This window comes from Stenella coeruleoalba (genome assembly GCF_951394435.1).
Source record: "Stenella coeruleoalba genome assembly, chromosome: 16".
Classification (NCBI taxonomy): domain Eukaryota; kingdom Metazoa; phylum Chordata; class Mammalia; order Artiodactyla; family Delphinidae; genus Stenella; species Stenella coeruleoalba.
In genome coordinates this window covers 47,232,452-47,258,793 of record NC_137162.1, presented here as the reverse complement: position 1 = coordinate 47,258,793, position 26,342 = coordinate 47,232,452, and the positions used below count along the sequence as shown (strand labels likewise).

General features: G+C 46.0%; 1 protein-coding gene across 1 annotated transcript in view; it reads right to left on the bottom strand.

Moving 5' to 3' along the window:
- The window catches only part of FRMPD2 (FERM and PDZ domain containing 2), a gene marked incomplete at its 3' end in the record, with an annotated part of 98,401 nt that overhangs the window by 15,268 nt on the left and 56,791 nt on the right, over positions 1–26,342 (bottom strand). The window contains exons 15-24 of the mRNA XM_079900255.1: positions 21,033–21,180; positions 16,636–16,846; positions 11,511–11,611; positions 9,496–9,588; positions 8,729–8,836; positions 8,520–8,636; positions 5,221–5,426; positions 2,244–2,348; positions 1,160–1,253; positions 221–306 (exon numbers count right to left, since the gene is read on the bottom strand). Coding sequence (XP_079756381.1) covers positions 221–306; positions 1,160–1,253; positions 2,244–2,348; positions 5,221–5,426; positions 8,520–8,636; positions 8,729–8,836; positions 9,496–9,588; positions 11,511–11,611; positions 16,636–16,846; positions 21,033–21,180 — 1,269 coding nt within the window. The remainder of the gene's footprint in view (positions 1–220; positions 307–1,159; positions 1,254–2,243; positions 2,349–5,220; positions 5,427–8,519; positions 8,637–8,728; positions 8,837–9,495; positions 9,589–11,510; positions 11,612–16,635; positions 16,847–21,032; positions 21,181–26,342) is intronic.

The following is a 26,342-nucleotide window of genomic DNA, read 5'->3' as shown; positions in this document are numbered from 1 at the left end:
CTGCCTGGGAACATCTGCCTGCTTCCTCCTGACTTTCACACCTCCAAAGAAAAGCGCTGGTAAAAGGAAGATGTGAAAGGGAAAAAACAGACACAACAGAAAGTCTCGTTGGTTTCCTGCCTACCCCCTCCCACCCAGAGGCAACCACAGCTTCTGATGCTGTCGAGGAAAACTCTGGGGGGAAGGAAAGCTCCCCAGTAACCAGTAACGGTGCACTCACCTGCCCAGAGCCCTTGAGGCACTGCACGGCCTGCTTGTGGGTGAGGCCACACAGACTCACTCCATCCACCTGCAAGAGCCGGTCACCTGGGAGGGGGACAGATGTCATGTCCCCGAGCTCCTGGGGCTGCAGGAAGGACTCTTCTGCGAGGCCCCTGCCCAGCACCCCTCCACACAGCCTCAAGGAGGGGTAGGGAGCTGAGCTGGGGGGAGCCCCGCCCGGGCCCTGCCAGCCTCCCCTGTGAGCACCTGCACAGATCAGCGGTCTAGAAACCTCTATCCTTGGCTCACAGAGCAGTTAAGCCAGCTAACAAGTACAACCTTATCCTTTCTCCCGATTTCCTGGGAAACCATTTTTGAAAGTTTTTTCAAGTCCCTTAGGGGTGATATTTATATCTCCAGGATGTTTTTTATTTCAAAAAACCTCAGGGAGACCTGGTTGATGCCAGGGACCCTGGAATTCTAGGGAAAATGGAGATAGGTAAGATCGTAGGTGCCCTTTTTAGCTCAATTCTAGCCATTATGGAGAACAGTAAAAATCCACCCCCCCTTCCTTCAGAGCAGTGGATGTGAGGAAGGGCAGAAAGGAGGCTTGCTGGTGTCCTCCCCGGATACTTAAGTGGAGGTCACCAGTACCTGCTCTGTCCTCCATGGGGAGCATGGCTTCTCCCATAAAAGCCAAACAGCAACAAGTTTATTTAAAATTTCATATTTTTAAATCACCTTATGTTTCCCAAGCATTTGGGCCCCATGTTAACATATCAGGTAGGTGGGTCAGGTTAAATCATCTCCTTTTCCAGGTAAGGAAACCATGACCTGGAGAGGCAATCATTTGCACAAGGCATCAGAGTGAGAGTGGGGCAAGGCTTGACGGCTGCACCCCCCAGGCCGGGGCTCATCACACCGCAGAACGCAGAGCCCAGCGTGACTCCATCCTCACCCTGCAGGATCCGCCCTTCCTTGGCTGCTGGCCCTCCGGGAATGATGGATTTCACGTAGATACCTCCACAGAGCACACTTGTGTTAATGCCACCCTGGAAAACACAATGAAAAACTCACCACCCATCTGCCCCCTCCTGAAGGGGCCTCCCCCACCTCCCTGACTCAGAGAGCTCCCATCTGCCTTCCGCTCTATCCCATCACCTCATCTCCATGTGACACCATCTTATATATTCACTTGTTTGTTTAGGCTTTATTATCCACTGAGCAGAAGGTTAGATGCTCGTAAGAAGTATAACGATATGAGCCGTGTGAGGGAGCTGTGTCATATCCAGCCCAGCACTGGCCAATGGCAGGTGCTCAGAAATGAGTCACGTCAATGTACCACATCGTCTCTCCATAAGCAGTGACCAGCAAAAGTGGATACAGCGATAGGCCCAAAGGCTGGTGCCTGGCATATTCTGTATCCTTGTGTGTTGGTTTGTGGATACAACCACACAGTATTTTGCAACTTTTTTTTTTAACTTAACAATAGATTATGAACATATTTACAGGTCACTAAAGATCTAACTTTATCTTTTTCTTCTAATTTTTCCACGTATGTATACACACATACATAAAAATTTTTACATCAGTGGGATTATATAATATCATTCTTGTACAATTTTTATCCTCCCCCCTCCCGGGTCTGCCAGATGGAGCTCAGAAACCAAATGCAAAGTGTCTGTCCTGAATGGAGGTCTTACCAACCTGACGACCAGGGACCACCCCATTCACCTTTGGCCTGTGTCCCTGAAGCTCCACAATGCTACCCTCTCCTTATTGTCCAGCATAACCATAATTCCACCCACACTGCTTGGAGTGTCTGCTCTTCCCAAGTTTGCCATTGGTCTCCCAGTTTCACTTTGAACTCCCATCCCTCACTGAGGCCCCCACTGACTTTCTTGGTTCATCACTCTGACGTGTTGCTTGTACCCAGTGATCACTGGGTTATCAGAGGTTGGCACATGAGTGCAATGCCCACCAAGACTCCAGATGAACATCTTTCAACTGTTTACTTTCTAAGCTCTCCTAAGAATTCTTACAGTCACGCTGAATCCAAGTGTCCCATCTTCTTTAACCAGCTCCACGAAGTAGATTTCACTGGCATTGTTTTCTGAAGGTGATAGAGGACACGAAGAACCAGTACCCTGCCACGAATGAACAAACAAAAAGAAAGAAGAAGTGAAGGCGCTGGCCCTGCCTAAGCAGATGACACCTCTTAGCTCTCACCTGCTCTCAGGAGCCAGCAGCATTGCACATCAAAAAAAAAACCATAAGTTTCAGGGCTGGGCCAACAGGGGATTCACTCTCCGCTTAATCAGTTCCTCCCTGTATGACTTTGCACCTGTCTCTTGGTCTCTCCAGACTTTTTCCCCAATCCACGGAACTGCAATGAGAGATCACCTTCTAACAATGAGTATGAATGATGCCCAGCACATAACAGGGTCTCAGTAGATTCCGCCTGTTTCTACTCATGATGCAAATATCCTTATGAGAACTGAAGTCATCTAGACACTCCCTGGTAGCTTCACACATGACACCAGTCAAGTGAAGGCATGCTGGATACCAGATACACAGCAGCTTCTGGAGCAGAAGAAAACCTCAGGAGGACCTTCAATCATCTCTAGCAAGAGTAGCTATACTGGGTCTCTACTTTACAGTGGTTGAATGCTTGAGAGAAGAACAGAAGAGAGTATTTTCTACCTCATGCCAGGCATTTTGCTTGGTGCTGTGACATGCATGTCATGTTGATTCATCCGTCCAGTCATGCTACGAGATTAATTGAGCACCAAGAGAAGGTGTACATCTCCATCCTGGGTGATGGAGGAGAGGTGACACAAGGCCTGCTTTCAAAGGTGTGGGCAAGCAGTTAAAGAAACCGATGAGGAGAGCTAAGCACCCCGCGGCTAGAAACAGCGGATGCTCTTAACTTCCCTGAGCCTGAGGAGCGAGAGGGGGGATGGCTGATGGAACTGAGTGAGTGGTAAAGAGCTCGAGGGCAAAGAGCTCCTAACAGGAGCTGTGTTCTTCAGCAGAGGGTCACAGCCAACCTGAGCACAGGCAGGGTGACAAGCCAGTACTCACTCATCCCCCAGCTGCAGGCTTCCACTAGACTGTGAAATAAGAGAAAACCTATATAGTGGTCTCTGCCCCCCACTCCTGGCACAGAGCTCCTTCAACCCTTGTACTTTCCTAAGTGATGTATGTGGAATCTAAAAAAACAAACTCAGAAGCAGAGTAGTGGATTGGTAGTTGCCAGGGTGAGGGTGAGGGGTGGGCAGTGGAGAGTATGGGTGAAAGTGTCAGAGGGTACAAATTTCCAGTTATAAGGTAAATAATTTCTGGGTATGTAACGTACTGCATGGTTACTATAGTAGTTAGAAATACTGTATTGTATATTTGCAAGTTGCTAAGAGAGTATATCCAAAACGCTCTCCACACACACGCACACACACACACACACACACACACACACAATTTTAACTCTGTGAGGGGATGGACCTGCTAACTAGCCTTGTTGTGGTAATCATTTTGCTATATATGTGTGTGTGTATCTATACATATGTACATATGTATAGACACACACATATATGCTAATTATATCACAATAAGTGATAAAAAATAAAATACAGGGATGTCTAAATTAAAAAAAAAATTCCTAAGTGATAGGAGACTAGGAGCATCTTTTGTTCTAATATTTGGTCTTTGACCTCAGTTCCTGACACAGAGCTCTCAAATCCCTTGAAATTTCCTGGGTTATAAGAATGCCTTTTGTTCTAAAGAGGGAACTCTGGTTCCTGCGTAGCTTCAGGATGGGGGCTGGTCACCAGAAAACCAAGCCATGATTAGAAGCTTGAAACTTTCCGCTCCACTCAACCCCCCATCCTCTGGGAAGGCAAGGGGGCTAGAGATTGAGCTACTGATGCACCATGCCTGCATGCTGAAGCCTCCATAAAAATTTCGAAAGTATGGGATTCGTAGTTTCCAGGTTCATAAACACATCTATGCAGAGAGCACGGCACACCCTAACTCCACAGGGGCAGATGACGCTGCTCTCAGGACCCTTCTAGACCTCACCCTATGCATCTCTTCATCTGTCTCCTCCCTTGTACCTTTAAAACATCCTTTATAGTAAATCAGCGATAGCAAGGAACCTGTTTTCCTGGATCCTGTGAGCTGCTCTAGGAAATTAACAAACCCAAGGAGGGGGTCATGGGGACCTCCAATTTGCAGCCAAGTCAGACAGAAGTGTGGGTAACCTGGGGACCGACAGCTTCATTGTCATCTGGAGTGGAGGCTGTCTTGAGGGATGGGTCCTTCACCTGTGGGACCTGGTGCTAATTCCAGTCTGTTAGTGTCGGAATTGCTTGATGTGGAAAACCCACCCAACTGGTGTCAGAGTGTTGCGAGTGGGGTAGTAGTGTGAGATAAAGGAAAACAACTCTCTTTTCCTAGACACAGGGCTTCTGGGCAGAGCCAACCAGAAGACAGGGGGCTGACACAGTCTGTGAGTGTCAGCTCCATGGGGCCCAGAGAAAAACGGACAGAGGTCTGGAGGGGCAAAAGGAGACCTTTCCATCCAGTGTCTAAGGAAACACAGCTGGAGTCTGGCGGCCCTGGGACTAAAGCAGACAGTTCTCTGCATGCCAAAGCTGGCCTTTGTCTTCTTCCTCCTTGGTGTGTTGTCAAGAGCGAAGGCAATGAGTTGCAGCTTGAGGACTAACTAGAGACCAAGAATACAAGATGTCTGATTGTCCATGCGTTGCCCTCTGCAGAAGCCAGTTCACAGTTAAAATTAGTGACCGAGGACACTGAAACCTCAAACACTGAGCCCTGGCACTGCACTAGAAGCTTTGCCTTTTCCCCTTTATATTCTTCTCAACAACCATGCACTGTAAGTATTTATTTCCTGACATGGCAAATAGAGAACAAAGGGGGACTTTGGAGCCAAGGCTGTTGGGCTCCACAGCCTGTTCTCTTTCCTCCAGATTCTAGAGAGTGAAGCAAGGGAATGATTACCTTTAATGGTGGAGCAGACAGCTGAGGTCTCAGCCTGGGCATTAAGCTCTGAGTCCGAGCCATTTCCAGTTCTTCAATATTTCTTTCCTGGTCTTGTGTGTGTGATGAAAAACTTCCCAGGTGCCCGTTGCTCAGGCTGTCTGTAGAGAAGACCCCAGAGTTGGCCGTGCTATTCTTCTCCTCGCTTGAGGTATTTCCACAAACACCTATAAAAACAAGCCAAGAAGAAATCAACAGCTTGGAAAGGCTGGCGTCTCAGTGGCATTTCTATGTGGGGCACAGCATTTTCCTCCAATGACAGAGAGACCTTTTATAGCTGCTGGGAGCCATGTGAGTTTAGCACCCATGAGAGATGATGCTTTTAGAATAGCGGAAGGGACGATTCTGGATGTGTTCTTGAAACTTAAATAGAGCTTGTGTGACCCAATTATGAAAACACAGGAGCAACGGATGGTTCTAATGGCAGTTCCCCCTTTTTAAGCTCTTGCCACATATGGGCACCACACACACACACACACACACACACACACACACACACACACACACATATATATTTATGTGTGTATATATATATATACACATGTACATATACGTATCTTTCCATGTTTTCAACACACCCACCAGGAAGGTGTGATCCCAGTTCATACACAAGGAAGCAGAGTCAAAAGGATTAAATCTTGCCCAAAACCCCACAACCGTCATGTTGCTCTTAAAGCCAGCCTCTTCCAGAGTCCCTGCTGAGCACACCTGTAATCACCCTGTGATCCAAAGTTCACCGTGTCTGGTTCTTTGGGGGGAACTTGGTACTAACCAGATGGTGGACTCCCTTTGGGTGAAGACTGGGCCACTGATTCCCATTTACCCCATGTCTGACCCTTGAGCTGGCACAGAGCAGAGGAAAGAACATGAGGTCAGGAATCACTAGGTAAAACCCTGGGCAAGGTAATTCACATTTTTGGACCTCAATTTCCTCATATCTAAAATAGAGATAATCTCAACTACCTCACAGGGTTGGTGAGGCTTAGAAATTAAATATAGAGAGATGTTTATACATGTAGAGAGAGAGAGAAAGAGATTACAGCTTAGTACATAGTACTAAGAGCCTCAATACGTGTATTTACCATGCATATGTTAATATCAGCTATTCAACAAATGTATATGGGAGGAAGGAACACAGATCTTCTTTACATCTGGATATGTAGACACACAAGTAAGTTTACAGCTTTTGATACAGACTCATTAGTACTCAGGAAAATGCCCAACTCACACAGTGGATAAACTTAATTTAATGAATCAGATTAGAAGTAGTTCAAGCCTAAAGGTATTCAGTAGAGAGCGGTGGGCCACCGTTCAGTAATGCCTTATTCCTGGCAATTTCTTTGTTTTTAACATCTTTATTGGAGCATAATTGCTTTACAATGGTGTGTTAGTTTCTGCTGTATAACAAAGTGAATCAGCTATACGTATACATATATCCCCATATCTCCTCCCTCTCGCGTCTCCCTCCCACCTTCCCTATCCCACCCCTCTAGGTGGTCACAAAGCACCGAGCTGATCTCCCTGCACTATGCGGCTGCTTCTCACTAGCTATTCTACTGTCATTGTCCTTCTAGCAATGTTGTAAGCATGTGTTTATTTTCTTCCACACCCTCCACAAGAGACAAGGACAATACTTATGACTGGATTAAAACGTCAAGCTGTGCAGCGTATGTCCTGCCTAACGGAAATACAAGCTAGAACTTCTGCGGGTAATTAAAACTCAATCTGTATTGGAGAATGATGTCTGCTCCTGATGGGAAGGTTCTCTGTCTTGTCTTTGATCTCCAGTCTAGAGCACATGTCCCAACAGCAGCCCAACCAGATAGAAACTCACGGCGGTCAAGCCTCTGCCCACAGTGACCAGCCAGAGTCACCGTGGAAGCATCTTCCTCCAACAAAGGTGGCAGCTGTTTCGAGGAACCCCAACTGTGACCAGGCAGAGTTACGAACAGGTGACTGGGGCTCCAGGATGAGAGGACACGTAATTCACAGGCACTGTGGGTACTCCATCATCTGAAACTCTAAAGTGAGGCTGGAGCCTCGCAGACTTTGGGTGCCAGTTTTGGACATCCCCACCCCAGCAGGCCATCCTTGACACTGAATGGACCCCAGCTCAGCTGCATTATGTTTCCTGATTTTAAAAATAGGATGGTTTGATCGCTCCCCTCTGTCCTTTCCTGTGCAAAGTATGGAGGGAAATACAAGGACAGCTAAAACATTGTGGGAAGAACAGTGACAGTGTAGGAAATCCAACAGAGCAGTGAGCTGGGGCAGGTGCTGTGGAAGGGCCGGGCTAGCCCCTGGGTCAGGTCCAAGCACAGGATGAAAGGCGCATGGCTAAGGCCCCAGCTTTGCCAGCCCCCATCCCCCCACAGCTTCTGGACGAAGGGCAGATGCAGCACCTGGAAAGCCACCTGGTGATGGTGTGTACACGTGCAAGAGTGAGAGAGGGCATGTGGTTTTCAGAGGCCAAGGCCAACGGGGTGACTGCATTTAGGACCCAGAAAATGCTGGCTGGTGTGACATGAAGCATTTCTGTACATGAGAGGAGATTGTACAAAGCTCCTAGAGTGTGGGCCTGGCTTTGTAGGCAGTCTTCTGGAAAATGGCAGGATCACCCAACCAAAAAGCTGTGGTGAGCCCGGGTAACTGGGAGGGAGAGGGATATTAACATCCCCCCATTACCACCCCAAACCTGACCCAGATAAACAGAGTCATCTTATTCTTCAGTACAGGCAATTGTTGGATAGCTATCTAAAGGACGAATAAAATCATCTTTAAAAAAAAAACAACCTTTACTCTTTCGGTTGATCTCTAACATGCTGAGTCTTAACCAAATTAGAACAGAATGCTTGTTATGCGCTTCAGCTTCAAGAACAGCCCCCCCGTCTCCTTCCCACCGGATTCCACGACTAAGCCCCAAATATGTAGAATTACTGCAGTAGCCACTTTCAATAAGGCCTTGGCTGATCGAAAGAACATCCTTCCTGTCATGCGAGAAGAGTGGCAGAGAAACACACAATAGCTGCATCTAGTAAAGAACTAGAGTAGGCTTCTCCCATTCAGCAGGACAAGCAATGGTAGAGCGCATTCTGCCCCTGAAATCGCAGAGTTTATTGATTTGTGCCTAAGCCACTATCACGAGAGAGGTAATACAAGAGACCTACACGGACTTAAAGCCCCAGGACTCTGTGTTTGTAAAAATGTACTCCTGAAAATAACGGAGGCTCTCCAGCTTCTGAAAGTGAGTTAAGACATACCTTTTGACTGAGAAATGATTAATTCTACGTTGTCAGGAGAATTCTGAATCATTCTAACAGCCATGTCGAATGTGAAGCCCTCCAGACTGATGTGATTCAAGGCTAGTATCTGCCCTCCTGGAAAAATAAGACATCTCAATAATCCCATCAAGGAAATGAGAAAGAGCAGTTCCTTAAAGCAGCATCTCTGGCAATCAAAAATGACATACCTGGTTTGATCTTTTTAGCTTTTTCAGCTGGTCCCCCAGGTATAATAGAAGATATAAAGATGCCAGGATCAACTTTGCCTACATCTTCTCCCTCATTAATGACAAAACCTATAATCCAATTATATGAAAGAAGATGATACTTAATGATTTTGCAGCTCAGAGAGGTTAGGTTATTTGCTTGAGATCACACAGCTACTAAGTAGCAATGCTGATATTTGTACCTAGGTCCTCTGATTCTCCAAAGCTTTTTCTACTCCGCCATGACAGATGGAGGAAAGTGGATTGTCCCTCATTCATAAGCACAACTACAGCTAGGAACATTATGTATTATTGTTCCAATACATAATCAGATCGGAAAAAAAAGATGATTTTTAATCAAGTAACCCTTCTCTTCTTAAGGGTCTTCGAATGTGGTAAATAGTAAGAGATGAAAAAGATTGACTACTCTTCCCCATCCCTAAGAATCTAAATATGCTAGAGAAAGGTTATTACGTGGTATTAGACGGAAAAGCCTTTTTCTATCTTATACTTAGATTTTCAAGATCTGCACCCCAAAACCTGATCAGGCCTAAAAGGGAACTTTGACCCCAACATCCCATTGCTGGTTAGGGACATTTAAAGGGAAGAAAAAGAAGTGATCACTGAAAAAGGCAAATGGGGGAGGACAGGCAGGAAAAGGGAGTAGAAAAGTCTAAAGGGATGATAGCACACCCCTCCCCTCTGCCCAGAGGGAAAGACTGGGTCCCCCCTGCCAGGAGCCCTCTTACCAAAACCACGGCGTGGATCCCGGCTCAGTGCCACGCGCACAATTTCTCGATCTGGTTCGGCTGTAAAGCTCCTTCTCCTCTTATTTTGTGGCCCTGGAAGTGGAAACAAAGCCCCACCCACATTGTGCTTTTCCCCCAAATTATCAGAGACCTAATACAAAAGGTGTGAACACTATTTCACACACACACACAAGGCTGGGCATGGATGGCTGAACACATACTTTTTTTTTAAATAAGTTTTTAAAATTTATTTTACTGAAGTACAGTTGATCTACAATGTTGTGTTAATTTCTGCTATACAGCAAAGTGGTTCAGGTATACATATATATACATTCTTTTCATATTCTTTTCCATTATGGTTTATCACAGGATATTGAATATAGTTCCCTGTGCTATACAATAGGATCTTGCTGTTTATCCATCCTATATATAATAGTTTGCATCTGCTAATCCCAAACTCCCAATCCATCCTTCCCCCAGCCCCCTCCCCCTTGGCAACCACAAGTCTGTTCTCTGCGTCTGTGAGTCTGTTTCTATTTTGTAGAAAAGTCCATCTGTGAACACATACTTCTGATTAGCCTCACCAGGTCAGTGTTGGCTCATCAAGGGCAGAGGCAAAGGCAGGTGGGCCATGGTGCTTGCTCTGCATGACTTCCTACAGCTATTCATTTTTCTGCATTGGTCTTGGGACAAGACAGAATCTGAGCAGAGATGACCTTGCTGGCAGTGAAAACTGAAACTAAAGTTGGAGCACAGAGATGAGACAGCAAAGCCTTCCCCTCTTGGACCCCTAACAGTAGGGGGTGATAGGGCCCTGCAGCCCAGCACAGGTTTCCCCCAGCTTGGGTCTTGGAGGGGACCCAAGGCAGAGCCCTGACGGGCAATCCAGTGCTGACCACAGAGCACGTGGAAAAATCCCCAAAGAGTGACCCACCCTCCAGCGTTTTCCACATCGCTCCCTCCCCCAAGGGGCCATGGTGGGACCTGCACACAGTTCACGGTAAAGAGCCACCTGGTGGTATTCCAGATCCAATCCCAGGCTTAATGCTCATCAAATAGAAATATCTTCTCTAGCTCAGGAATCTCTTTGTCTTTATGTCCCACTGGGGACCTGCCTGGAGGATATATGACCGAGGGGAATGCCGCCGGCCCTGTATATGTTTTCTGGTGAGTAGTGGGAGATGATATTCTGGGCCCATAGGAAGAGTTGTAAAGAAAATGAAGGATACGTGTTTCCAGCCACGCCCCTCCACAGCAGGTGTTCCTCACGCTGGACCCGAGCGCTGGGAATCTTCACCAGTGCTAACGCATTCAGAATCTATGAGCTCAGCCCAAGCCAAAGGTGGACAGCATGGGCTTTTCCCAGCCATAAGTAGTTTTGTTTTTTTTTTTAACATCTTTATTGGAGTATAATTGCTTTACAATGGTGTGTTAGTTTCTGCTTTATAACAAAGTGAATCAGCTATACATATACATGTATCCCCATATCTCCTCCCTCTTGCGTCTCCCTCCTACCCTCCCTATCCCACCCCTCTAGGTGGTCACAAAGCACCGAGCTGATCTCCCTGTGCTATGCAGCTGCTTCCCACTAGCTATCTATTTTACATTTGGTAGTGTATATATGTTCATGCCACTCTCTCACTTCGTCCCAGCTTCCCCTTCCCCTTCCCCTCCCCGTGTCATCAAGTCCATTCTCTACGTCTGCGTCTTTATTCCTGTCCTGCCCCTATGTTCTTCAGGGCCTTTTTTTTTTTTTTAGATTCCATATATATGTGTTAGCATACGGTATTTGTTTTTCTCTTTCTGACTTACTTCACTCTGTATGACAGAATACTCTGGTTTCTCTTCAGATCAAATAAATCTTTCACCTTCTACGTAAGTAGTTTTGAGATTAATGGAAAAGCAAAAAGATTGTGAACGTTATTGGGGAAGCAAAATGAAGTAGTGGCAAAAGATTGAAAGCAAGAGTCACGTGTAAGGTTTCCTTTACCCCAAGTCCACGGCTTGGCCCGTACCTGTGTGCGTGCTCTGAGCAGGCCGTCCAGAGAGAGGGTCACAAGTCGTTGGCTTCTGGGTCAAACAGATGTGCTCCAGCTGCTCGTGGCCAGGGCAGGGCCTGCAGGGAAAGTCAACAAGATGAGGTAAGATGCCCCTAGAAGGCAACTTCCTGCCATTCTGAGTGTGGGTGGTGACCCCCTGCTCATCAGTCAACAGATCCATAGACAGACCCCATCAAGGGCTGGTCTGGTTATCAGAAGTACACTGGAAAGAATGGCTTTGGGGGCTTTCTATCTTAGAGGGGACCCTAGAGTCACCCAGGCCCTCTATGAACCTCCCACTATCTCTCCTCTGAGTTGAATAAGTAGCCCTTCCAAACCTCCATTTCCTTAACCAGAAAAAAAGAATATTCCTATTTCCTAGACTTGTGATGGCCCCCAAATGAGGTAGTAAGTATAAAGCACTCATGCTTTTAGTGGGTCCTGATTTTTCTGTTGTTTGCTTTTTCAGCTGGGCCAGCCATGTTCCAACACCTCCACTGTGATGTTCCAGCACCTCCACTGAGGGCTTCACACAGTAACTTGCCTGCTTGATCCTTGCAGATACTGGAGTTGGCTACCCCCTAGTAATACTGAGCTGAAAACAAGAATCTTTCATGCCGGCATTCAGTTGGCTTTGCCGAGCCAGCATTCTAGCAAACAAAGGATGTTCTAGGCCCTAGAAGAATAATGAATTAAGTGGGGACCCTGCCCGACCCACAGGGTCAGCTCTGCTCAAGATAAGCTACATCCAGGGATGAACAAAGTAGAGAGTGAGCAGAAAGAACAGAGGCAAAGCCACAGGACTTAGAGCCCTGGAAAAAGCCAGCACTGGGCCTCATCTAAGAAGGAAGGCCAGGAGGTCGACCATCTGAACAGATCCATCAGCCCTTCATCACCCAGGTTGGCCCCAACCTCAGGGAGCCCACACCTGCCCCACTGCTTTAGGCAGCCGGCCCAAGGCAGGGATGGGTGCTGCCACCGCACCTCTCACTGCAACCTGGGATCAGTGATGCCCGCTGCTCCGGGCACAGAGCGTGGCGCTGTTCAAGGGGCCAGACCTAGAAAGGGAAGAGGAGCGATGGGGGAGAGAAGGCAGATGCAGGGCGAGGGACAAGCACAGGGCCGTTCTTCAGAGATTAGGGAGGAGGCCTCACTCTAACCCAGCTCCTGTTTATACTGTGCATTTCAGCAAGTTCAGCCCAAGTTGACTGAGATCTGACTAGATGTCAGGCCCCGGGCTGGCAAGGGACTGAGGGTAAAGGTGAGTCAGACATGGGCTCTGCCTTCTGGGAGCTCCCAGCCCACTGCGAGCTGCAGGATGGGTGCCTTTCATGCCATCTAGAGCTGACCTAAGTGCCCAGGGAGAGGTTTTGGCAGAGCACTCCTGGGTTTCAAAGAAGGAGATACCCCAGCAGACCTAGAGGGGCCAAGGAAGGCCACAAGGGAGGGCCTCTGGAGAAAGGAAGGGATTTTCCGCCTTAGGCTGCCACGGCCCATGTGATCCAAGTCACACGTGCAAGTCTATTGTTTAAAAAGGATAAAAAGCAGCATCTACTGCAAATCACAAAGAGACTAACACTGTGTGATTCCACATGTACAGTAGAGTGAGGTCCTTAAAGTAGTCAAATTCATAGAAACAGAAAGTAGAATGATGGTTACCAGGGTCTCAGGGAGTGGGGATGGGGACTTGTCTTTTAATGGTCATAGGTTCAGTTTGGTAAGATGAGAAGAATTCTGGCTGCACACCAATGTGAATATACTTAACAGCACTCCACTGTCCACTTAAAAATGGTTAAAAGGGTGAATTTTATGTTATGTATATTTTACCACAATTAAAGTAAGCTTTTAAAAATGTTAAAGAAAAAAAACCTAAAGAAAATAATGCCATTTACTGAAAGTCTTCGCATGCTGGCCTCAGAGCTGAGGAGGAGACAGGCACATTACTGTTCTCTGGAAGCTCCCCGTTTACAGGACAGATAGATGCATGTGGATGTCGGGGTGGAGGGGCCCTGGGGGCAGCGGCTTGAAGGCGAGCCAGTGGTGCTGGCCAGGGCAGTCAGGAAAGGCTCACAGAAAAGGTGCCATGAAGTAGGTGGGGCAGGGATTGGCACCCTGATGGCATCCCCGTTCTAAGCAGTGCTGAGCACACAGCTGCTCAGGCTTGACACTGGGAAGCGGGTCCCATCTCTTGCGTGTCAGTGTCTGCATGCCATCCCATCCTTCCCCTCCTGGCTCTGGCCCGCTGGTCAGCAGCACCACCTGCTCCTGCCACACGGGCCCTCTGCTTGTCACCTCTGTGAGCGCCATGAGGCAGGGGCTGTGTCCGTCCTGCCCACTGCTGAGTCCTCAGTGCACAGCTCGGGGCTGGCACACAGCAGGCACTCAACCAATTTTTGTAGCAAGAGGAACTGGGCCTTCGCTCATGGCATTCCTGCCTATCTCCCCTCCTTCTCACTGTGCCCAAACCCATGGTTGGTCAAGACCCGCTGTCACTTCCCCCATGCAGCCCTCCTCTGTCCCCTTACTTGGAAATCACCTCACTCTCGGGGGAGCGATAAAGCTGTACCTGTGTCTGCCTTAAACATTTAACCATTCTATCTGCTTTAAGAGGGTTTGTGTTCCTACCTTCTCCCCTAGAGACTAGGGGAAGGGCACCAACATTAGGACACTCATCACAGACTCATCCCATCTTCAGGGTTCTATAACACCATTTAATTCCCACAGCCACCCAGTGGGGTGGGCATCACTGCTCCCACCACTAGACAAATGAGGAAAGAGAGGCACAGGTGTTACAAACCACTAGCGCAACATCACACGCAGCAGACAGCTGAGTAGGTGTAGGTGGATTTCCATGGCATTGGGCTCGTTCCAGCACCCTGCCTGAAGGGGACCCTGGGCTGGGTGATCTTTGCACCAGCCACAGCAAGGATGATGCACTTCTCATCCGTGCACAAGGATGACAGAGCCGGATGGATGCAGCCCTTGTCCCACCTCAGACCGACCAGAGCAGTGGTGGGCAGTGCCACCTGAGCTCAGCCTCAGCTCGTGCTGATCTAGCCTCAGATACGGTCCTCTTTCTGCCCTAGAGCTTCTTGAGCGTCTTGGGCATCTCACACACCCCATCTATCCCCCCACCTTGCCCAACGGTATAGGAGAGTTCATACCTCCCACAGACAAGCTTGCACCAGAGCGGGATGGGAGCCGGTGCACAGGTGTCCACTCCCTGGTCCTTCAGACAATTCTGGGAGGGCTTCTGTGCACTTCTCATGGAATTAAGCCCTGGCTGCCCACAGCAGCTCTCTTGATGACACTGCCCCCTTTCTTTTCACTTTCCCTCCTCCCCTGTCTCACTTACCCTGCTCACTCCTGCTTCTCGGCATCACCTCCACAAAAACCACCTGCACCCAAGTCATTGTCTTGGGCTGTGCTTCTGGGGACCTTCCAGATGGCCAGAGACCCTAGATTTCCCTTTTCATGGAAGGTGACCCATAACCTCTGACGTGAGTCACTAAGGGTTCTGAAAGTCTGGCATTCATAAACTAAAATTAGAGGAGAACCAGAGATTACTGAGGACTCCAGTTCAGCTTCCTGTTGAGAAGGCTGGCTGCCATGCAGTGCTGCCAGTCCCCTCCTGTGCGTGCCCACTGGCAGGTCACTGGAAGGGTGCTTTGCAGTCAACACATTCTCAAGGTGGCCTTGAGTCAGTCATGGCTTCTTCAGGCTTTTAATCTATAAAGTGTTATAAAGTACTATCAGTTTGATGACAGATTAAAGATGGCCACATATGCTTTGACACTCCTACATCAGGAGGTGGGGACTGTTTCTGCTGCCCCTGAATCTGTGCTGACATGTGACTACTTTGACCAAGAGAGTATGGCAGAAGTGACCACGTGCCAGCTCCAGGCCCAGCCTTTTAGGAGACTGGCAGCTCGCCTTGGGCCCTTGGAGCCCTGAGCTGCCACGTAGACGCCTCACTACCTTCCACATGGAGGCACCATATGGAGAGGGCCTGAGACCACACTGGGACTGAGAAGGGCCCAGCTGAGCTCACCATCCCAGCCATCCCCACTGAGGGCCTGGGCACATGCACAACACAGTCCTGGAGCCTCCAGGCCAGTCCTGATGAGTACCCTCAAGAGAAGCAGAAGAATCGCCCAGCCGAGCCCTGCCTAAATTTGTAACCCAGAAAATCGTGAAACAGAATAACAAAATGCGTGTTGTTTTAAGTCACTATGCTTTGGAGTTGTTTGTTACGTGGTAACAATAATAGATAGTTTTGCTTCATCATTATTGAGTTAGTTCGCAGTGCGTGGTGATGCATACTTGCATCAACAGAATCTGGAGCAGTAATTTTCTAAGAATTACTTTAAGATATAATATATGCATTGCAATTCAAATCAATCACCCATACCCTCTTGCTGAAGCAGATGTATAACTCATTCCAAAAAACAGCTCCCTCCCACAGCCCCCTTCATTGGTCCTGTGCTGCCTGTGAATCTGTGCTATTTATAGAACTTGTAATGTAAGTGCAATCCAACTTCGAGGCTATTTTAAAATTTATGGATCATTATGTTATAATGTGAAGTTGTGTTGATAAGCTCATTATTTTCCCTTGCAAATTAAATTGCAAGCAATCCATCAAAAGAGAAAGCATCGGCAATGTAGAGCTTAGGAGTACAGACTCCAGGGCCAGCTGTGTGTGTTCAAGTCTCACGCTGGGAGAAAACAGAAAGTACTTCACAGGGTTGTGAGGGCTAATATAGTTGATGGGTACAGTGCTTAGAACAGTGCCTGGTTAAATAGGCTATTGCAACTTGTTTATTTTGTCCCCTTCAATTTTGTATCATCACCTAGCTCTTTCTCCACCAAAAGATAGAGCAACGCAGCAGGGAGACACGGGATGTCTGTCCGGTGTCTAGCATAGATCTGGCCCATAGCTGCCCTTCGGGAAATCTCTGTGGATTTAGTTGATAATTACCCAATGAATGCATACTTCCCTTAGACATTTGACATCCTTTAAACAATGTCTTCACGTATGGATTACTCCAGAGCACCAAGTACATGATGCTTTGGGCCCACAGAACAGATATGTCAAACCCACCTGCCTCTGAGCCCTTGCGCCCTGGTCCCCTTGCTGGTGTCCACAGTGAAGTTATCCAGTGACGTGTGTAGCAGGCCTCCTGCCGCACCCTCCAGCCTGGGTACAAACAGCGCATTTTCTGAGCACGACAGTCTCTGGATCCAAGTGAGCGGCTTGGACTGGGCCAGGTGTGCAAGACTCAGATTGGCCATTTGCACACACTTATCATAGTCTGCAATGTGGGAGAAACAGATAAACATAAATACTCACAAGAATGATGCTGGTCCCATCGCTCTTGTGGCAGCCACACATCACAGGCCCCAGGCTCTGTCCTGGCTTTTCTTTGTCTGCATGGAGGGGCCTATTTTTCCTCATGCTAGCTCGTGGAGCTCCTGTGATTAGCCCTGAGAATGCCACGTCTGCCTAATTAGCACTGACTAAGGAAAGAAAACTCAGACACACAGGAAGGAGGAAACAAGATGCCCTCCACCCCCTGGCAGCTGACAGGCCTTGGAGCCATGGTTCACAGCAGTGTCACAGCGCCAGCAGAGCCTTGTATAAAATTAACCGCTGTCATCCGCTCTGCTCGCTGCCTTTACAAACCATCCTCCAAACGTTGTTTTAACAAATAGGTCTGCAAACTACCTGAGCTCCCAAGATTACGCTCTGCCCTGCGGAATGTAATCTTTCATCTCTACACGGCTTAGTTTCCTTGGTAATAATATTTAAGATCCGATTTTCTGAAATATGAATACGGATCAGAAGTGTTGTCTCCCAGCTTTCACACTTCCCTTCCTCCCTTCCTGCAGAAAGAGGTAACAAATGATTCTAATGAGCCCAGGAATGTGAGTGGTTCTCACCACTTCACTCTTCACGTCATTCGTAGGAAACTGGATTTGATAGATAGATTCCTTAAATTAACTAGGATTTACACAAAGCCCAGTTTGTATTTTGAAAAAAGTAAATGATGGCTGTGTTCCAACCATCTGTTCCCTGTTAAAACCAAGAAGGAAAGAATGCTCGGGCACACGGCGTTTGTATGGCTCCAGTCGTACGTGTGTTTGTATGTGTGTGCATATGTAAAGCACAGTGAGATGCCTTCACTGACAGCATGCTCATGAACATTTATTTCCTCAAGCAGACAGCCCCCCTTTCCTACAATGGTGCCTGGTTCATTGTCGGGACTGTACCCACTGAAAAAGGTAGACTTTAAAAAATACTTTTGGAGAACGTTCTGTGTCTAGGAGGCATTAGGTACCATCATTCACATACAGTAGGCAAGGAAGAAGGGAGGACTAAAAGCAATGTGAATATGACCTGCAGCTTTTGCAGAAATTGTCCAGTATCTGACTCCAGAGCTTGGACCTGCTCAGACACATAGCAGCAATGACTGTAATATCCACACCAGCAGTTCACACATCCTGCGTGCTTATTACATGCCAGGCCCAGTGGTAAGCATGTTATCGGCATTGTCACATTTAATCCTCACAATAACCCTGTGGGGTAGATATTATTATACCCATTTTATAGATGAGGAAAAGTGAGGCTAAGAGAGAGTTAACAATTTGCTCAAGGTCCCAGGGCTTGTAGGTGGTAGAGCAGGACTCACACTCGGCTGACTCCACAGCCCACGCCAGAAAATGGACGTATAGAGGACATGGAGATACAAACAGTAGCACAGGAGATTCCTCTGAAGCATGCCCAGCCCTCTGATCGCTAAGGTCTAAAGGGATAGTGATCTTAGCTTTAATTGTGGTGTATATTAATACCCACAGGGGGACATTTCACGGAAAGAAAGTGGTGACAGGGAGAGGCTCAGAGAAGTTTTATGGGTTTCAAGGGAGCCTTCATATAGAGGTTGGAGGTGCAGGAAGAAGGGGCTGCCCCCTGGGGGAGGAGGGCTCCCAGAAGGTAGCAGATGAATGAGAGCATCACAGCTCTGGGTCCTGAGCAGGGCTTTGTCCCCGCAAGAAGCTGGAGAACAACAGGGCACTGGGGAGGATGCTCTGTTAACAGGACAGATCACACAGTGAGGTCAGGGAATGAGAGTCTGGATGTCAAACACTTAGCATCAGGCATTCAGCATGAAGCAGGGGGGCTCCTGGGGCTGGTGGGGTTGGTGGGAAGTGCTGTTATCATTATTAGACCTTAGCTTAGCGGGGTTCAGTTGGCTGGACAAATGGTGCAGGAAGGATTGATTGGTAGGTAGGAGAGCCAAGGGTTGATAACCTTTCAGGAATGGAAGGAAGGGATACCAAGAATGTCCCAATGCCACTGACATGTCAAGCAGAGCGAATGGTTTCTGTCCACCGGTGGAGGGCGGGGGCAGGGAACTCACAGCCTAACTGTGGCACCAGGAAAGTAGCTGACAAATATCCAAATCAGTCTAGATGGCAAGGCTGAAGCCAAGGTTAGTTAACAGAGTTTCAAGAGTACAGGAGCCAAGGAAAAGGTAAAGGGAACCAGGGCAGGATCCTGGGCAGCCACTGCAGATCTGCAGAGTCTCATAGCCACAAGCTCATGGAAGGGCCACCGGCATCCCTGCAGCCCCCTGCTATGCATCTGAAAGGGCTGAGTGAAGGCCTGTGGTCCCACTCTGCAATGCTGACAGATCCTGCCTGATTTAGCCCTGAATTTATGCACTTGTAAAAGCTTGTTGATTTTTCTCTCTCCCCAGGGAACCAAATATAACTATAGAGTAATACGCTTGTTTAGACACTTCACAGAAGAATGACTAAGAAACATTTGGAAAATGTCCAACTTCTTAACAATCAAAGAAATGCCAAATGAAACAACACTGAAAAATCATTTTTCCCTATAAATGAACAAAGATAAACATGATAATATCTATTCCAGCAAGGATGCAATAAAACAGGCACAATGATACTGGACATGGGAATGGCACTCAGGAAAACAGGAAGGGCCCTAAAAATGCCCCAACCTTTGTACCCCAAATCGAACTGAAATCTACCTTAAAGAAATAATACACAATACAGAAAATTTTTCTTCCAATGATGTTTACTGCAATATTATTTATGTTATTGGAAACTGAAAAGCAAACTTAAAATCTAGAGGAATGATTAAGTAAACGATTGTATTTCCACACTACTCATCCATCTATGCATTCATTCAAAAAAACATGTATTAACCATCTCCCACTTGACACACCTCTGTTCCATGCTGGAACCGTAAAGGTACGGGGACACTGTCCCTGCCCTCCAGGAGCTCCCAGCCCACTGCAAACTGGAGGCAGACACATCCACAAATAAAAGAGGCAGAACATTACAGGTGAGAAAACGGAGTCTGCACAAGAGAGGGAGTAGTCAACTCCACCTGGGAAGGGAGTACGGGGGCAGTCAATCAGGAGGAACTTCAAGGAGGAGGTTGTCCTTGAACTTACTCTTGGAGAATGAGGCTTATCTTGGTGGTCTGAGCCTGGAAGGAGGCAGGAACAGCATTGTAGGTGGAGGCCACACAAATGTTAGAATCCCCCAAACTCCTATGATGGTAGAATTTGCAGTTTGAGAAAATAGCATATTATGAGCGAAACAGGCTTAGAAGGACTAATTTTGCTAGTAAGCCCAAGGAGTCTTTATAAATATTTTATGTTCACTGATATCAGGCAATAAAATTGATATTGATGATGTTTCACACTGTATCTCAGCAGGTAAGACACAATTAATTTACATTCATTATCTCCAATTCCCTGGAAACATAATGGAAATGCTACTCTGCAATTTCAAAGAAATATTTATATATTTATTTGGTTTCGCTGCAAATAATACGCCACCTTTGTTTTCTGTATTTGGTTCTACGTCTGAATGCTCAGCAATTTTGGTTCCTAGTTGATCCCCTGTCCCAGGACTGCAGGAGCCAGTGACACAGCTCCCCTGTGAATTGACTGGCACCTAACAAAACCCCCCACAAGCAGGAGCTGCCGTTACTAGTCACATGGAGCCATGAACGCCAGACACTCATTCTAGATGAGCTACAGACAGCACACACACTGTCCTGTTGGAGCGCAGTGCAAACCTGCCGGACGGCTAGTTGCTCAACCGAGGACACCAAGGCTCAGAGAGGGCAAGTGAGCGGTCCAAAGTCACGCAGCTAGTAAGTGGCACCTCTCTGAGTCTGTTGAACTCCAGGCTCCACATTCCAAGCCTGGAGTTCCCAAACTTTCATCTGCATCCAGATCACCTGGGCTCTTTTTCAAATGCAGATTCTGATCCAGGGGCCTGAGGTTCTGCATCCCTGGCAAGCTCTCAGGTGATGCACATGCAGAGACCACTCTGAGTATGAAGGGTGAAACCACTATGTTATATTGCGCCCTCTTATAAATGAATAGGAAATAATGGTGAGAGATCAACAGCAAACTCAAAGCCAAATATCTCTAGGTTGAGAAGATGGTGTCTACTCACCAGTTGTAACTCCGGGAGAGCTCGTTCGAGCGTTAAATCCATGCTGGGCGCAGCAGAGGCCCAGTAAATATTTACAGGTCTTGGCTGAATCAGTGACAAACATGTGCTTTTGCCCAGTGATGCTGCTTGTGATGATGAACTTCTTTCGCTGAGGGAAGCAAACACAGACTTTAATATATTGATCGTTCTTACCTATCCATTGAAGCACAACTATCCAGAAAGTAGCCAAATGCTGGAGCCGTCAGTTGGATACCAACGTACTAGGCATCCGGAAGTGTGTGGATGTCTGACTATGGCCCAATATTTTTTCTTAGATTAAAGACAACCCCTCTTTTTATTTTTTCCTTAATTCGTAAATCAAATGTTTGTTTATTGGGCAATTGCTATCTGCCAAGGAGTGTGCCAGGTGAAAAGAATATGAAATGAGTTCAGTACAGGCTTGGCCCTCAGCAAGTAGTGCATTGTGAAAGGCCATTAAATACACCTATAGTTTGCATTGTCCAAACACCCAGAAATTGAAGGCAAAATCTCAGCTTGCATCATTATAGAAATGATAAAAGCACATCTGTATGCGCATGTTTCGTGCTATTATGTGCCAGGCTCTGTGCTAAGTCCTTTCTGTGTATTAATTCATTTCATCCTCGAAGCTATAGAATGAGGGAGGTCCCATCATTATCCTTATTCTACAGATGAGGAAGCAGATGGAGACTCCTCAGAATGCAGCAGGAACTGAAGTCACATCCCCAAGAAACGCTTCCCTACGTTTATACCTTCAAGGTCCATGCACAAAGTGATAATATTTGTACAGCTCACTGTGATAAACTGGAGAGGATTATCTATATGGGGTTATCTATATGGAGCTTCCTGGAAAAAAATCCGTAAATTTTTGCAATATAAAATTCTAATAAGAACAATAAAATACAAAGTAATAGAGATTATATTAGATATGAATTTATATATAACTTCCAAATAAAATCTCTATTCTAGATATTTCAGTAAGAACCTTGAGCTTGCTCCTATAAAGATAACTTTATAAATACAGGGTTTGTGCTTGAAAGAGCTCCCTGAAACTCCTGAACCTCTTTAATGCTGATTCCTTTTAATTCATGATAGTCACCATTCCTAAGAAACTCCATTCACACAGTCAGATATTAACAAAAGACAGATAACAATTCATTGCTTTTCCTCTAACTCCTTTTTATCACTAACCTAATTTCAGACAATTTGAGCATTCTCTAAATACCCTTTTCTTATATTAATAAATGTAATGTTGAACCTATACTAATGTGAATGGATTCTGAATCCAATTGAACTATACTATATCTAGTATTTTTTTTGTATAATGTGTTTTCTCAAACATTCACAGATGCTGTCCTACTAGCCTTACTAATTCTTCCTTAGTATTCAAATTATAATAATGTCTAAATTCCGCTAGCTAATCATTTTATTCACACTTTTGCAAAGTTGAATATTTGCTTAGAATCCATCTACTTTTTCAGTATGCGTTGATATGTTTTTATACAGTCCTGACCACTCAGGTATTAAACATTTTAGATAAGTCATTTTTTAAAATTGAATAACTCGGGACTTCGGTGGCACAGTGGTTAAGAATCCACCTGCCAATGCAGGGGAAACGAGTTCAATCCCTGGTCTGGGAAGATCCCGCATGCTGCGGAGCCACTAAGCCTGTGCGCCACAACTACTGAGCCTGCTCTCTAGGGCCCGTGAGCTACAACTACTGAAGCTCGCGCACCTAGAGCCCATGCTCCGCAACAAGAGAAGCCACTGCAATGAGAAGCCCACACACCGCAACGAAGAGTAGCTCCCATTGGCCACAAAAAGAGAAAGCCCGTGTGCAGCAGCAAAGACTCAACGCAGCCAAAAAAAAAAAATTAAATAACTGTTCTTGAACAAATCTGAAAAAAGAGAATTGTTCACACACATGCGCTACTTCTTTCTTTGAGCTCATAAACTCTTGGCAAGGTCTCGTCCTTTTGGACCCCAGTGCCCTAAGGTGTCCCAGAGGGTGGAATTTCGATCTCATTTCTTGGCATGGAGCTGAAAACAGTCTTGACTGTAGCAGTTTGGATTTTTTTCCATTTTGATAACATCATTTAATGGGAAATTCGTATCTGTAGGTCAACTTTCACACAGGCGAGCTGCTCTACGAATAAGATGATGTATAATTTGAATCCCAGGGTTTTCAGCACAAACATGAAAAATATACATCCCTGCTGTTGCAGAACAAAAATACTTGGTGCTTCTGTAACATCATGTTTGTTTCTAAGCATGGTTTTACTATTTCAAATATTTCATCCCCAATAGTTTTATTGTTGCCGCTGTTTGTTCACAGGCTGGTTTCTTTGTTTGGTTTGATACATCTTTGCAGAATAATAAGATTCTTCCAGACACAAGCGGAAGTGCCCTGAAGCTAAGGAAGTTGAAATCCCAGGCCTCTACTTGGGAAGGCCGTTTCCTGGGAGGGACCCAGCATATTTTCTTGTGTTCTTGTAAAACGTGGAAAGTAAGATGCCTTTGCCACAATCTGTTAAGCCCACTGACTCTTCTTTCCACTGCAACTCAGTCTCACTTTTCTCACCATAGGTAATGTTGCATGGTGGGGAAGCAGATCTCACTAAGGAGAAGTTGAGATAGGGCTACATTTAGTGTAGATTTAGTGGGATTTATTTATGTGGTTTGCAGTCTCTTCTGCAGTAGTTTATTGCCAACCATCCCAGAATACTCCTTCCATTGGACCGACTCACCCAAAGTCTCAGCATAAAGATATAGGGCCAGTGGCCATGTGAAATTGACTGTGCCCTACAGTACCCAGCCCCAGAAGTATGCGGTGTCAGCACTGGAGGGGAACAAGGTTTAAAATACACAGAGCCACAATATCAAAAAAAACAAACAACCCAATTAAAAAATGGGCAGAAGGCCTAAATAGACATTTCACCAAAAAAGACATACAGATGGCCAAGAGGCACATGAAAGGATGCTCAACATCACTAATTATTAGAGAAATGCAAATCAAAACTACAATGAGGTATCACCTCACACCAGTCAGAATGGCCATTATCAAAAAATCTACAAACAGTAAATGCTGGAGAGGGTGTGGTGAAAAGGGAACACTCCTGCACTGTTGGTGGGAATGTAAATTGATACAGCCACTATGGAGAACAGTGTGGAGGTTCCTTAAAAAACTAAAACTAGAACTACCATATGACCCAGCAATCCCACTAGTGGGCATATACCCTGAGAAAACCATAATTCAGAAGAGACATGTATCACAATGTTCATTGCAGCACTATTTACAATCGCCAGGACATGGAAGCAACCTAAGTGTCCATCGACAGATGAATGGATAAAGAAGGTGTAGCATATACATACAATGGAATATTACTCAGCCATAAAAAGAAATGAAACTGAGTTATTTTTAGTGAGGTGGATGGACCTAGAGTCTGTCATACAGAGTGAAGTAAGTCAGAAAGAGAAAAACAAATACCATATGCTAACACATATATATGGAATCTTAAAAAAAAAAAAAATGGTACTGATGTACCCAGTGGCAAGGCAGGAATAAAGATGCAGACATACAGAATGGACTTGAGGACATGGGGTGGGAGGGGGAAGCTGGGGCGAAGTGAGAGAAGCATCGACATATATACACTACCAACTGTAAAATAGTTAGCTAGTGGGAAGCAGCTGCATAGCACAGGGAGATCAGCTCCGTGCTGTGCGACGACCTAGAGGGATGGGATAGAGAGGGTGAGAGAGAGGCTCAAGAGGGAGAGGATATGGGGATATACGTAGGCATATGGCTGATTCACTTTGTTGTACGACAGAAACTAACACAGCATTGTGAAGCAATTATACTCCAATAAAGATGCATATAAATAAATAAAATACACAGAGCCAAAGGCCAGTCTGAGGGAAATATTTTCAATTATCAGAAATGAAAACCTGTAATTTAATTCTCAAAAACACCTAATGAAGCGGAAGTTTTATCCTATCAGGGATATACTTTATAACTGTATATACTGCCTTGTAAGTACAGCACACAATTTTCTCTTTTTTGATAGGAATCACACAATATGGAATGTATTTGATTTTCCTGTGTTGATAGCACTTAGAAACCTACAGAGGCACTTCAAAGAGCAAATATGTCTCTGCCACAAAGCTGCATGTTTTATGCATCTCATCAACAATAAAAACAACTTTCAATCAGCCATGCTAGAAGAAAGACTAAATTAGATTTGTCTTCTCTGTAGAGAAAATATTACAAAAGTATCATCCTATGGAAAAGTAATCAGAGGGTATGCCACCAAAAATTTGAAAGGAAAACAAAAGAATTATAGTGTTTATCAGGGAGTTCATTAAGAAGAATATTACTTTTTTTGTTTTTGTGGTTTTGCAGTAGTTGTTCAAGTTTTTTTTTTTAATTCACAGGTTGTGGTGATTTCTTTTCTCATTCTAAATGAACATTCACTTTAAAATCTTGTTTGTGTGGGCTTCCCTGGTGGTGCAGTGGTTGAGAGTCCGCCTGCCGATGCAGGGGACACAGGTCCGGTCCGGGAAGATCCCACATGCTGCGGAGCAACTGGGCCCATGAGCCATGGCCGCTGAGCCTGCGTGTCCGGAGCCTGTGCTCCGCAACGGGAGAGGCCACAACAGTGAGGGGCCCGCGTACCGCAAAAAAAAAATAATAATCTTTTTTGTGTTTGGAACTTTGCGTCCTCGTTCTTGAAGAGAGCCCTACAAAGCCTGTATTCTCCAAGATTTCAGGCATTTCTCTCCAGACATTTTAACTACAGCTAATACCCAAGAACAGTTACTAACATGGAAAGGTTCATCATTACACAATGAATGCTTTCTCGATTGAATAATCTTCTGAATTGATGTCTCTGTCATAGATGGGCTGCCAGTGCACCTACAAATCATAATCATTGAAAAATGGCATTTTCCTCTATTTCCTTTGCTACTTCTCTCCAGGCTGACAAAATACATGTCTGCAACTGTCTGGAGCATTCCGGCTTCCACTATTAATTAAGCAAATTTGGAACCAGCTTCCTGAGCTCATTCTCGTATGGTTCATGGAGTTCCCATTTTGTGCTTGCAGAAGTGTGAAGAGTCCAAGTCATTTTCTGTGTAAGACGCCTGGTTTGTGGCAAGCAGCTGGTGACATTACTTCCCATGATGACTTTTCCATAAAAAAAAGGATATTTATGCTGAGAAAGAGACTGGTCATCAACATGAAAATTCTAATTAGTGACAAGGGTGTTTTTAAGCTACTAAGTTTGTTTTGTGAAC